This window comes from Mastomys coucha, unplaced genomic scaffold (assembly GCF_008632895.1).
Source record: "Mastomys coucha isolate ucsf_1 unplaced genomic scaffold, UCSF_Mcou_1 pScaffold5, whole genome shotgun sequence".
Taxonomy (NCBI): domain Eukaryota; kingdom Metazoa; phylum Chordata; class Mammalia; order Rodentia; family Muridae; genus Mastomys; species Mastomys coucha.
Genome location: NW_022196911.1, coordinates 27235211 through 27249039, shown reverse-complemented (window position 1 = coordinate 27249039; position 13829 = coordinate 27235211). Strand labels below are relative to the sequence as shown.

The 13829-nt window shown below is 45.9% G+C and overlaps 2 protein-coding genes across 2 annotated transcripts in view; both read left to right on the top strand.

Annotated features, from left to right (window-relative positions):
- Positions 1-2986, top strand: part of Crebrf (CREB3 regulatory factor) — a 59789-nt gene extending 56803 nt beyond the window's left edge. The window contains exon 10 of the mRNA XM_031354880.1: positions 2968-2986. The gene's annotated coding sequence lies outside the window, so the exon portion shown is untranslated. The remainder of the gene's footprint in view (positions 1-2967) is intronic.
- A 75-nt stretch (positions 2987-3061) lies between these two features.
- Bnip1 (BCL2 interacting protein 1) overlaps positions 3062-13829 on the top strand; it is a 12917-nt gene continuing 2149 nt past the window's right edge. The window contains exons 1-4 of the mRNA XM_031354885.1: positions 3062-3248; positions 5575-5667; positions 10062-10153; positions 12933-13034. Of these exons, the coding sequence (XP_031210745.1) occupies positions 3165-3248; positions 5575-5667; positions 10062-10153; positions 12933-13034 (371 nt within the window). The 5' untranslated portion in view covers positions 3062-3164. The remainder of the gene's footprint in view (positions 3249-5574; positions 5668-10061; positions 10154-12932; positions 13035-13829) is intronic.

Below are 13829 nucleotides of genomic sequence, written 5' to 3'. Positions count from 1 at the left end.
CACCCCTTAAGCCTTGCTAGTTGTCTTAATAAGAACCTCAGCTACTATCGGGCCCAATGAGGGTGGTGGCCTTGTCCCTTCTACAGAAGAATCTAACAGCACTCAGATGATAGGACAAGACCTATATCCAGCCAAGGATAATACAGAAGTTCAGTTCATACTCCAGTCTGCCTGAGGCATTCTGAGGACAATTCATACATATCTCAAGTTTACCATGCCAGTATTTGGAAGAATGCCTGTGCAGAGAGGAAAGCAATCTATTTAGAATGTGAAAGTCAAAAAGATCTAAAGCTAGTCATCATAGAGTAGTCAAAGACAGACACTGAACTAAAGGAGCAAAGTTAGTCAGAAGGGATTCAGGACTGGGTGCAGAGGGCATGCAACTGCTCCTTCAAGATAGCCTTGAACTTAGGGCTGTCTTAGTGGAACAAAATGCCTTGGAAAGTAGAGATATGGGGAGCTCCTTGCTTTGGCTGCTGCAGACACAGCTGATTGCATAGAAATTTCCCCAAGAAGGATGATAGGCAAGGATCCAAACGCATGAAAAAAATCTGTCTAGTGCTGGCTGGGTTTTCTCCGGTGTCTTAAATGGGGAGCTTTACTCAGAACATTACAGTGATTTGAATGGCAACCTAGTTCTTTAAAAAGTTTTTCATCTTAAAATAGTGCTTGGATTAAAGAACAGAAAATGTACAAAATTGAAAGAAAAGTGTACTATGGAGAATACAGAAGAAACTTGAATGAAAATACACAACGGATTCCAGAACAGGACCTGTCAACAATTTAGGAGTTACTGGTACTAAGTTATATTAAGAATGTGACACCATCTTAACAAAACAAACTAAGAGTGTGTTAAAGTTGTGAGAGAAACATAGGTGAAATATGTTGTAGTTGGAAGAGGGTATATCAAGGATTTAATCCTCTATCATACAGAGAAGTCTGTATAGAAACATTTAGTGCATGAGTAGACAAGCAAGTAGATTAGAGTTTGAACCCAGTCTGAAATACATGGGAAAACAGCACGGTCATTGTGGCATCCAGAACCAAGGTGAAGCAAATGGCGACCACTGAGAAACCTAGAAAGTGTGAAGTTGGTTCTGCATCTCACACTATGAACCATATATATTTCAAAATGGCTAAGGATACAAGTGTTTTTTAAAAAGCATAAGCACTAGGAGATATGGACAATCCTAAATCCTTGTAGAGGAGGAAGGACTTTTTAACATAGACCCAAGTCCAGAGTCATAAAGATCTTTCAATGCTATGTGAAATTATGAAAATTTAAATCCTCTTTAAGGTAAAAGCACCATCGACAAAGTCAAAAGTCTACAAATTCTGCAACTCAGGCAAATACTAATACAGAAAGGGCTCCTGGGAATAACTCAGAGGAGCTTGCTGACTCAGTAGGAAAATTGAGCAAAGCAAACATTGAGACGTTTCTCAGTTTCATTCATTATGAGAGATGCACTAGAAAGGCTTTTTTTGAGAAAGAGTCCAAGTGATAAGAGCCCCAGTGTCCGCACACCAAGCTGACGGGGCTAAAGGAAATAGGCATTTCCACAGTTTTGTTGGTGCAGTGTAAACTGATATAACCAGACAGGGCCTCACTCCACAGTCCTGGCTGGTCTAGAGTCTATATAGTGGGGATCTCCCTGCCTCTACAACTTGAGTGCTGGGATAAAGTCATGTGCCACCACACTCAGATAGAAAGGATATAGGAAAGCTTGTGTGAAGCTAAAATACATGTCTGGCAGCTGCAGTGTTAATCAGTTCCTATAATTCCAGCAGTTGGGAGATGGAAGCAAGAAGATAAACAGTTCTTGGTCATCCTTGGCTATACAGTTAGTTGGAAACCAACTTGGGCTATGTGAGACCCTGCCTCAGAAAAGCAAAGATAAAATACTGAAGGCCTTTCACCTGTCCCATGTGTTCTGTTGTCATCCTCCTCCCCCTCCTCAATCCACTTCTATAGCCTAATAAATCAAGTGCAGCTACGTGGCAGAAGCACTTAATAGAAAATGACTGCACACAGGGACGTCCTCCCAGAGTGTTGCTTAGCAGTACATGAATAGCAACTAGCAAGCATTGAGTTCAGTGTTATGTTATCAACAGTGCTTGGAGTGATTCATGTCATTCCACCCTCCCGGCGACCTGAGGAGTAAAACTACTGATGATCACATTCCTCTGAGGAAACTAGAGCGGGGTTGCTGACTATGAGCCTGGAATCCAGGCCTTTGATTCTTACAGGAAGCTACTGAGCACCTTTTAGGAAGTGGGTGGTACAGGGTGCTTTGGAACAGACGGGCAGGCGTGGAAGCTGGGGGCTGTGTATGCAGTTTGAGAAAAACATTTTAAAAAGTGGGAACCCCACATCCAAGACTACAAAGACTGGAGAATCCTGAAGGTTGGGGGAAAGACAAGTGACCAATGGTGTTGAAGGCTAAAGACATAATTTTAAAAAGCACTATTCTTCTTTGAGGTTTGCACTGACACTGATCTATCAAAACTACATCACACAATCAGAAATACTCCTATGAGATACTTGGAATCCAGTTCTACACAAAGGGCAAAACCAGAGCCATAGAAATGCATAAGGAAGGCATTGTAGGTTCTATATATGAGAAAGCCCCAGGATCATGGTTGTACTAATGGAGGTGCCCTAGTGACATGTATTTAATTCTGCACCTTTACAAGTTTTGTGTCTTACTCCATAATGCATACCTACTGTAGAAATTTTGTTTTCAAACTTAAAGAAAAAAAATGTAACTTTGGTGACATCCTAATTGGTCCTTTTTTTTCCTATCCAAAAGGTCACTAGAATAGCGGGTTGTTGTTGTATCCCTAGTACTGGGAACAAAACTGAAGGTCATGTGGCATGCCAGCCCATCATCACCTGAGTTGCATTCCCCCTCTCCCCGCACCCAACTCTAATGGTTCTTCATAATCACATTTCACTTTTCCGTTTAGTAGGAGCAGACCGGAGAAGTTGTACGTGTTCTACGTGACAAGAAAAGTTCCAGGTCTGGGCTGGCGACCTGGTTTGATCCACACGGGGTCTCCCGCGGCGGCGGCGTCACGTTCGAAGAGGAACGGAAAGGCAGGCAGGCGCCTCGTGAAGGCGCTCAAGCTTGGTTGCTGCCGCTCGCCGTAGCCGCGTTTCCAACATGGCGGCTCCCCAGGATGTCCACGTCCGGATCTGTAACCAAGAGATTGTCAAATTCGACCTGGAGGTGAAGGCGCTTATCCAGGTACATATTCTTAGGCTCCTGTCCGGCTCTCGATGGCCGCCTTGGCATCCTCCAGAATATTCGCGTCCGGTCCAGCTTCCCAGTCCCTCTCCAGGATGGCTCCTCAAGCACCATTCGATCGGTTCCCCAAGATCACTGACCTTCCGGGCTTTTCTTTTGCGAACTGTTGGTTTCCCCACCCCCCCACCCCCCGGGGTACCTTAACATGCCGCTTCCGTCCCTTGGACTGCCGTGGTCACGAACTAGCCCGCACACCCGCAGCCTCTGCGGTAGCCCCGCCCCGCCCCTGCCTGCCCGCCCCCACGCCCCACTTCCCTGAGTTAGGGACCGGGAGGGCACCCGACGCCACCTGGTCCGGGAGTCCCTGCCCGAAACTAACTAACTTAACCGGGACGTGGTTGTAATTTTTTGAATGAAGAAATCAAATATTGTGCTAAATCCTGGGTCAGAAAGCAGGCAGTACCAGTACCTGGATGGGGAAAGGCAGCCTAGGAAAAGCATTTTAGAGCTTCCCTACCCGGAAACAGACCGGAAAGTGAGGCGCTTATCTGGAAGCAGGTCTACGTAGGTGACAATGCTGTAAGAAGGCGAACACAAGCAAGAACAGGGGATGTAGAAATGGCTTCAGAGTTTGGCAAAAAGAACCCAACCGGCTTTAGAATACAAGCCGTGACAGCAAATAAGGAAAGGTAGGGGTGCGACTCCGCTGGGGAAGGCTTGCCCATTGCTGGGTTCAATCCCCAGTGCTGCATAAGTGGGCTGTGCCTGGCTGCTGGAGTAAGCTTGGCTTTAGGAGGCCCTGTAAAGAGGAAGGTGGGGAGCAGTGTCCTCTGCTAGGCCACAGTGGACACTATGCCACATTAACATTTTATCCTGTGCAGCGAGGAAGTGTGATTCCTGAGTAAGCTAGAGAAATGCAGTGAACTTTACTCCTGAGATGTGTAAGCAACAACAACAAAATGGCCAATTCTAGGAAAGTAAACAAGATAGGGTTTATACAAGTGAGATTACCAGAGGCTGGGGAAGTGAGGTTAGCTCAGTGTAGAGTTAAAGTTTAGCCATGTGCAAAGCTCTGGTTTCAGTCCTTAGAACGTATCTATAAATACGTAAACATACATAAAATAAAGTTGCTAGTGTGGTGGCTCTAGCACTTGGGAGGCATAGGCAGGATTGGCATGCATTTGAGGCTAGCCTGTACTACACAGAGTGATCTGTCTTCAAAAAAAAAAAAAAACAACCCAACCCTTACATCCAAAATTTGAAAAGTTGTGTTCTCATATTATATCATAATATGAAATTATTTAATAATATCAATACTGTATATTATCATAAAATTTCCTGTTAGCTAGGTGTCTTGTTTTGGGTTCTTATGGTTACTAGTGAGTAAGCATAGCCCCGTATATTGCATGCTTACAGTGTTCCAGCTATTCTGCTAAGTATTCTACACAGAGAACTAGGATCTTGAGGTAGGTAAGATAAAGAAATGGAGGCACAGAGAACTTAAGTTTTCCAAGATTTCACTAATAAATTGCTATAACCAGGATTTGAATAATATGTAGCCTAAGTCTAGAACCTGCTCTGAAATTTGGCTCACATAATTCTGACTTTCTTTCCAGAAGCTAATTCTCAGTCCGTCTTTAAACATTCTGACTTGCAACAGATGGTTTGTAAAATCAGACTAAATTAATTTTGTTACATATCACCAGGGATTTAGACATCAGAATTTTAGAGTTGGAAGGATCTGAAGTCATAGTATTTTTTAGATGTCCATTTTTGTTGAATATGGAAGCTGTTTAAGCCTTTCCTAGTGAATACCACTTTGTTAAACATCTAAGTCAAGGTTGAGGGTTACCTGTTTATTTATCTGTATACATACAATACATGTGGAGTATATGTGCGTGCAGGGGGATATGTGTATTCCTGCATGTGTATATTTGGGCATGTGTACACATATGTGTGGGTGTGCATTTGTATGCGTGCGTGTGTGTGTGTGTGTGTGTGTGTGTGTGTGTGTGTGTATCTCACACATGAGAGTGTTTTGTTGCTGTTGAAAGCCAGGGCCCTGAGTATGCTCTGCAAGTACCACTGAACTATACATCCAGCCTGCTTGTTCATATTAGGCTCTTGGTGTTAACCTTAAGAGGGACGAGGAAGCTGAAAATGATGAGTTTGCTTTTGGGCAGAGGAGAGCAGCACTGAGCAGGACGAGGTAGAGCTGGGGCAGCCTTTGCTGTAGGCTGAATCAGCTTTCTCACTGTGCAGATGAGGGAGGCCATTTCATTTCACTGATGGGAGAAAGGGCCCTCATCTCTTCATTGCCTTCCAGGATATTCGAGATTGTTCTGGACCCTTAAGTGAGCTTACTGAACTGAATACTAAAGTGAAAGAAAAGTTCCAACAGTTAAAACACAGGATCCAGGTAAGTGAGGCTACAGAACCACTGTTAGCCAGGGGTGGGAGCTCCGGCCTAGAAGAACTTTTGCTTGAGAGTTGACCAGGTCCTTCACATGCCACCCGGAGAGAGTAGGAAACATTGTGACTGTGAAGGTGACTGGACTGACAAAGTTTGGAACCTACACACTCGTCCCCTGCTTGAGTCCATTGCCAGCTCATCCTTGCCATTTCTGGTGCTGTTATTTTGCACAGTAGCCTTCTCCTAGTTTCTAGAGTCACCACCCCCATCGTGTGCTTGTGACCATACCTGTCTTTCACTACAGTGCGTGTGCTGCCTCAAAACACAAGAGAGTGAGAAGGAGCCATGTGACTAACAGTCATCTCCACTCCTGTGTCCCACGGATGAGTGCCGTGCGTCTGTCCGTCACTCCTGTGTCCCACAGATGAGGGCTGTGCATCTGTCCATCACTCCTGTGTCCCAGGGATGAGTGCTGTGCGTCTGTCCATTACTCCTGTGTCCCAGGGATGAGTGCTGTGTGTCTGTCCATCACTCCTGTGTCCCAGGGATGAGTGCTGTGCGTCTGTCCATCACTCCTGTGTCCCAGGGATAAGTGTGTCTGTCCATCACTCCTGTGTCCCAGGGATGAGTGCTGTGCGTCTGTCCGTCACTCCTGTGTCCTCAGGGATGAGTGCCGTGCATCTGTCCATCACTCCTGTGTCCCAGGGATGAGTGCCGTGCGTCTGTCCATCACTCCTGTGTCCCAGGGATGAGTGCCGTGCGTCTGTCCATCACTCCTGTGTCCCAGGGATGAGTGCTGTGCTGGGTCTAGGACCACCTGGCTTTGCTGCATCTGGTAAATGACGTTGTCCCCAAACCATCCTTCAACAGATACCATTCCTCAGCAGATGAAGACAGTCTCTTCCAGAGCTGGTGGAAAAGTTGACAGACTGGAGAGCTTAGACAGCTTAGACTGCCTTGAGCTGATTACAGAATGTCAGCACTGTCACTGTACCTAGGTGATCTCCATCTCTGTTATTACTTTCTCCATTTGAACTTTTTTGTTTGTTCTTAAGATTTATTTATTTACTTTATGTGTATGAGTACACTGTAGCTGTATAGATGGCCGTAAGCCATCATGTGGCTGCTGGGAATTGAACTCAGTACACCCTGCTCGTTCAGCCCACTCGTTTGGCCCACTCGCTCTGCCCTGCTTGCTCTGCCCTGCTCGCTCCAGCGTAATACACTGTAGTGTCTTCAGACACACCAGAAGAGGGCGTCAGATCTCATTGCGGGTGGTTGTGAGCCACCATGTGGTTGCTGGAATCCGAACTCCAGACCTTCAGAAGAGCAGTCAGTGCTCTTGCCCACTGAGCCATCTCACCAGCCCCCCCCCCCCCATTTGAACTTTTAAAAAGCATCTTGCTCTCTCTGTGTTATAAACATAACATATGTGCGTATGTGTGGGACCACAGCCGCTGGTCTTCTTTATTGTCTTGGTGATGTCTTTTATTTCTTCTCTGCACTCCTCCTCCCAATCAACTGCTCTGATCTGTTACTTCCACGTCTTCCCAGGGTTTGTTCCCCTGATATCTTCCTGCTGTGGGAGTGGACACGCCGCAGCCTAACCATGTGGGGGCACCTCCACCTGAACACCCTACCAGCCTGTTTATAGAGCTGTAGTTTTGCCTAGCCATTTCTTCACATTTGGAAAGGTATTCACTTGGGCTGCTTGCCTGTTTTGATTCTTAGAGCTAATTTGTTTTCTTAAAATGCCTTTCTTCAAACTCTGCAACTCTAACTACTACTGTTGCCTAAGTACCTGCATGCTTACTTGGTGTTTAGTCCCTTCCCTGGGTCTAAGTAAATATCCTCACCATAGATTTATGCATCTGTCATGCTCTTGCCCCTGGCTCCAGCCTCTCTCTCCTTCAGCATAAATGTGTTGCTGGCATCTACCAGGGTGATAGGCCAGTGAATGAGATGCATGCTGTGTAGATCTGGAGACCAAGGAACACTGAGGCGAATGTCTTTTGTATTTCAGCAAGGTTGTACGCTAATAGGAGAGAATTGGCCTCATCTTCAGAATTAAGCTGTTTCTACATAGTCAGTCGCTATCTGGCAGGGCCTTGTGTAAACATCTGTCTTTGCATTGGGTTTCTTCAGCTGGAATTCAGCACCAGTACACTTTCATCTCTTCAGAGAGTCTCACAACTGCCAAGTGGCCTTTTCTGAGGAGGCTGTAGTTCTCTTTCCTCTGTCTCCAGTCTTCCTCGTCGTCTATTCTTCCTCTCAGTGACCCACTGTCAGGCAGAAGAGAGCAGTGTAGCAAAAAATAGAACACAAGCTCTTTGTGCAGTGATGGCATGGTAGGGAATGGGGTAGGGTCTAAACAAAATATTATGGCAAATAACTAGAGAGATTTACACTCTTTTTTTCCTGAGACAGGGTCTCACTATGTAGCCCTGGCTGTACTGAAACTCATTCTGCAGACCAGACTGGCCTCAAACTCACAGAAATCCAACTGCCTCTGTCTTGAGTGGTGGGATTAAAGGTGTGAGCCACCATGCCCAGTCACACTTTTTTCCCCAATTCACAGTCAGTTTTTCTTTTTTCTGCTCTAACAATATTTGTGGGGCATAAACCCGAATGTAATTTCTGAGCTGATTAAATGAAATAGGTAAGCATGTTTGTTCCAAACTAGCATATGCAAATTTGTATAGGGATTTGTAAGTAGATCGTAAGCTGAATGAACTAATCTGTGGATGTTTTAGCTCTGTGGCATCTTTACAGTGTGTGAGACATGAGGTGCTGTGGCATCTTTACAGTGGTGACCGTTCCATTATCTCTGAGTTCTTAATACTGATGCTATTGGTCATATCTGCCGTCCTTTGCTCATGGTAGCCCTTCCCTTGGTGCTTGGTTACTTTGGGATCATTAGCTCTCATCTTCTGCACACCTCTTCAGTAGTCCCTGCAGCCTGGCCAGTCCAGGGCACATCTCCCAGTCCCCAGGATTGTCACAGGTCTGGGGTCTGCTTGCTGAGGGCCAACCCAGTCGGGGTCCCTCAGCCCCGGGAGAATCAGGGTTCCAGTACTCAGGTGGGCAAGGAGTAGGGGAGAGTAACAAACAGAGGAGAACACAAGAGAGTGTTGAATCTGAGTGTAATTTCTCAAAGTAAGCATCAGACTTTTATAGTCATTACAGAAGACAAAAGGAAGTTAGATAATACAGCAGTCAACTCATCTGTAATTCTAAGTATTTGTGGCGGGCCTCCATTTGCTTGGGGAACCCACCAGCTTTCTTCAGTCTACATATGTAAAGTAGTCTGCCATACGTGACTGTAATGTGAATTCTAAATTTACTTTGTTGCCAGTAAACTTCAGTGCCCTATTTCTTTCACTACCTCTCTTACAATGCTGGAGGCAATTTGTCTGAATAAGTAACATTCTTTATGAAATTCCAAGCCCAGGGTCGGCTCAGCATTGACTAGGATGTTGGAGCACTGGTGGGGGCCAGGAAACAACGCTCAACCTAACTTGACTATTAGTCAAATCATTCCTTGGGGGCACCTCTATACCTATAATAACACAATACAGAAAGAAAGCACACAAAAACTCTCCATCGACTATCGCAAGGACAAATCTGGGCCACATCCGTGTTAGGAGACACCAAGGACTTCCTGGAGACCAGTTTCCTTGAAACTTTTTTGCCTCAGAATTGCAGCCAAGCTTTTGGACTTGTCACACCCACTTCGGGGAAACTGCTTATGTTAGTTTTGCTTCCATTCAGTGATCAAACCACTCAGGAAAGAGAAATCTCTCTGTCCAAAGTCTGTAGGGCACCTACTTCTATCCCCTCCAACCAGAGTAAACCAGAAACGTGTCCGTGTTTTCTCTCTGCTGGAGAGTGGACATTCCAAGACTGTTTTATGGCTGCTGGAACATTCTGTAGGTCCTAGGTTTGTGACACTTCCAGCTTAGCGTCAGCCCCAGGTGGGCTTATGTTCGTATATGAGCTCAAACCCCCAGAGCTCTGTTGGAGGAAAGTACAGAGTTGGACATCGTTTGGAAACACATGGTAGTGTGGTGTCCTCCTGGCATTGCATTGGAATGGCGGGCGCTTGGTTGATGGTTTCCTCCTCCTTTATTTCTGCAGGCTCGAGGTTGTAGGAATGGCAGCCCCTGCTCTAGCCAGGGCCGCCATTCAAAGCTGACCACTCCAGCGCCCAGTTTCCAGCTCACCTTTGGGCAGCCAGGATTTCCTTCTCTTTCTTGCAGACTTGCCTGTATGTTTAAAAGGATAGTTGATTATTCGGGGCATGCTCCCTCCCACTCCCAAGTGTCTGTTGTAAAGGGTGCTTCAGTTGCCTTTGTGCCTCTTGGGTTTTTATCCTGGCTAACAGCTGTTCTCCCTCCAAGGAGCTTGAGCAGTCAGCAAGGGAGCAAGACAAGGAGTCGGATAAGCAGCTTCTACTTCAGGAAGTGGAGAACCACAAAAAGCAGATGCTCAGGTAGGCAGGACTTTCCCCAGCCACCCTGCTGGGTCGCTTGCTGACTGTGAGGCTTGTCCATGTATTTGTCTGATAAGCCTGGCTTCATGGTGATTTAGTAACATCATTAACACACACAGGCTGCAAGTTCCCTAGATCAGAAGTCTCAAATGTAGGAGAGGGGCTGAGCAGGACAGGACAGCCGGAGCTGATTGTGTTTATAGTGCTCACGATGTCTGCATAGTTACCCTTGTGAGGCAGGTGTGAGGGCTGTGTGGTTTTGGTTCTTTCTTGCCACTTTGGGAGTCCTACCTGGGGTAGGACTTAGCTCACCAGGCCTACACATGAGCACCTCTGCCCTCTGAGCCATCTCCATAGCTCTGGTTCTGTTGTTGTTTATTTATTGAGACAGGGTCTCTTGTATTCCAGGTTGGCCTCAAACTCAACATGGCGCTGAGGATGACCTTGAGTTTCTGATCCTCTTGTCTCTGCTTCCCAGGTGCTGGGATTAGAGCATGCTTTGTTTTGCATCCACACTAAGCTGACAATGTTTGGTGCAGTTGCTACACTGCATACGTGCAGTCCTAGTGAGTCTTAGAACCCTTGGTGGTATAAAAAGCCATCACCAGTAAGCTAGGCACACCATCACATTCACTCCCGTGTCCCTGCCAATCTTTCAACAGCTGAGTGTCATTCACACAGCTGCAGACAGTGAGACTGCAGCTGGAGAATAGTGAAACCATAAGCAAATAACTGTGACAGAGGAAAACCTGTGGGAATTCTGTCATAGTGGAGACTAGAGATTGCCATGGAAACCATGGGGCTGGGGAAGCTACCAGAGCCCTCAGTGTGTCTGTATTAACAAGACCCTTTTGGGAAGGGAGAAATAGTAATTCATATTGACAGACATTGTTTAAAAAGATATATTCCTTGAATTAGATATTAAGAAATGTCACATACGCATACAGCCTTATATCATCAACAGCAGCAGTTTTACCAAAACTCCCAATTCTGAGAACATAAACTTATTTACATTTCTGTGCATCATTTATTCAGATAATGCCATCCTGAAAATTAGATTTTGGTCCATCTTGAATAGGCTCACTTTCAGTGAGCATTTCCAGTACCAATTATTCTTGAATAAAATTCTCCCAGTATTATAAAAGTAATCGTATATTTTAGAGTTTAATTTTTGTTATCTTAATCATGTATATATATATGTGTGTGTGTGTATGCCTGTAAGTGTAGGTGCCTATGGAGGTGAGGGGCATCGAACACACTGGAGCTCGGGTGACAGGCAGTTGTAAGCTACCTGACATGGGTACGAGGAGCAAAACTCAGGTCCTCTGGGAGAGCAGTACTGGAGGCTGAGCCGTCTCTTAGCCCCCAAAAGTGATCATGTTTTTGTTTTTGAATATTAAAAATGTGGGTTAGGGAGGTAGCTCCATCAGTGTGCAGTGCTAGCCTAGCATACACGAAGTCCTGGCTTTGACTTTCAGCACTACATACCTGTGTGTGCAGTGTAGTAAGGCACTCCAAACCCTGTTAGCTTAGTGTGGACACAAAACAAAGCATGCTGCTTCTGGTATGGCTTAAACATTTGTTGAAAGAAAGCAGGGACTTGATGTTGAAGCAGCAGTTACGTTTATCGGCTGTTCGGTTGGCCAAGCTGTGTAGTAAGTATTCACTTACTTTTCTCCCTAACAAGGGGGAGCTCCTTGAAGACAGGTGCTCGCTCGCTCACTCTGCACCTGCTCCTCAGAGAATACCTTCATGAAAAGTTTGAAGATGCTCTTGGTTGTTTGAAATGGCAGGTGTGGAATGGGCTAATGGGTGCTGTGCAGGTATCTGTGAGCCCATCTGAAAATCGCCTTTAGTTCCAGCACTGAGGAGGCAGAGGCAGGAGGATTTCTGTAAGTTCAAGGCCAACCTGGTCTACACAGCGAGTTCTAGGACAGCCAGGGAGAGGCCTGTCTCAAAAAAGAAGCAAAAAGATGGAAGGAGAAAGTTGACTCCACACAATTGTCCTCTGACCTCCACACATACACTGTGGCATGTATCATCCTTCCCAATCATACACACATAGAATTTAAAAACCATTTTTTTTAAAAGAAAGCCATCAATTAGTTAAGTGCTCTGTTCCAGTATTGTATGTGTCCAAGGCTTAGCATGCTTGTTCTGAGCTGGCTGTGTGAGAGTTCCAAAGCATGGGCTGGATTCTCAGAAGGATGCAGTTGGCTTTTCCCATATGTCAGTGAAGAATGGCTTGCTAATCTCAGGTGCTGTTAACGTTTGATGTCACTTGCAAAGGAGCAGGGGAAGAGTAAGAATAAATCCCAGCAGTCAGGGCGCTCTGTGATGCTTGTGGTGCCTGTGCTCGATGTCAAATAGGCAAAAAGTGGCGAACCCTGAGAGAGTGTTGAAGGATATTGGTCTTTGTGGCTTTGACCCCTCTAGCAGGCCCTACGGGAGAAATGGTGGCCTGGCTACTAGGGATGGAAAGGGATTGCTAAGTCATGGTTTTCAAGGACTACACCTAGACACTTGTTAGGCAGTCAAGCCTCTGTGGGCCCGTGTCTAGCAAAGCTCCATGTGTCTAGTTTCCCAGGCCCTAGCAGGAGAGGGATATCGGCACAACATTCTAGAGACATTTTCCTGAGATTGAGAGGAGAGATGTTAGGGCCTGTGCTAAAGTAGTTACCAAGAAGAGGAAGTGGTAGGAGGTGAGGTGAACTCTGGCTCACACCAGGGAGGGTGAACTGGAGCCACCAGGTCCTCACGTGTGACCTTCCTCTTCCAGCAACCAGACCTCATGGCGGAAAGCCAATCTTACGTGCAAGCTTGCCATCGACAACCTGGAGAAGGCAGAACTTCTGCAAGGAGGAGACTCCTTAAGGCAGAGGTATCATCCGTTTGTCCTTCTGGGGCTGAGTCTTGTTTTGTTTTGTTTTGTTGTTTTTTGTTTTTTTGAGATGGGGTTTCTCTGTGTAGCTCTGGCTGTCCTGGAACTCACTCTGTAGACCAGGCTGGCCTCGAACCCAGAAATCCTCCTGCCTCTGCCTCCCAAGTGCTAGGATTAAAGGTGTGCCCACTGCCCTGCTGGGTCTGAGTCCAGGAGGCAGCCTTTTGTTTTTGGAAGGTTTGCACTTTGTTAGTCTATAAGTAACTTTTTTTTTCTGTTTTGATACTGGGTCTCATACATCCCAGTCCAGTCTCAGACTTGCCGTGATCTTACAGGTGTGTACCACCACACTTGAGTTAGTGCAGCTCTGGACATGTAACCAAGGGCTTCGTGCGTACAAGGCAAGCATCTACCAGCCAAGTTACGTTCCCAGCCCTGACCAAGTTTGAATAAACTTGGCTTGGGGTTTTTTGTTTGTTTGGTTTTGGTTTTTGCAGTAATGGGGTTGAACGTAGGGCCTCACGCATGAGGGCCAAATGTTCTACCACCCACCTTTCCCAGTCCTGTCCCAGTCCTCCCTGATAGTTTTTTAAAAGACTTATTTTAATCACACACGAGTAGTATTTGTGGTACTAACTAGTCCTGTTGGTGTGTCTTATTATATGAGATGCATCAAGGCAGGCCTTTAGTTCATTTGAAGTTCTTTGAGTGAACAGATATTTCTCTCTGTACCTAGCTGCTTTATAAACAGCAATGTGGTTTCTGTTCCCCTTTGCAGGGCTTGAGAAAGTAAGT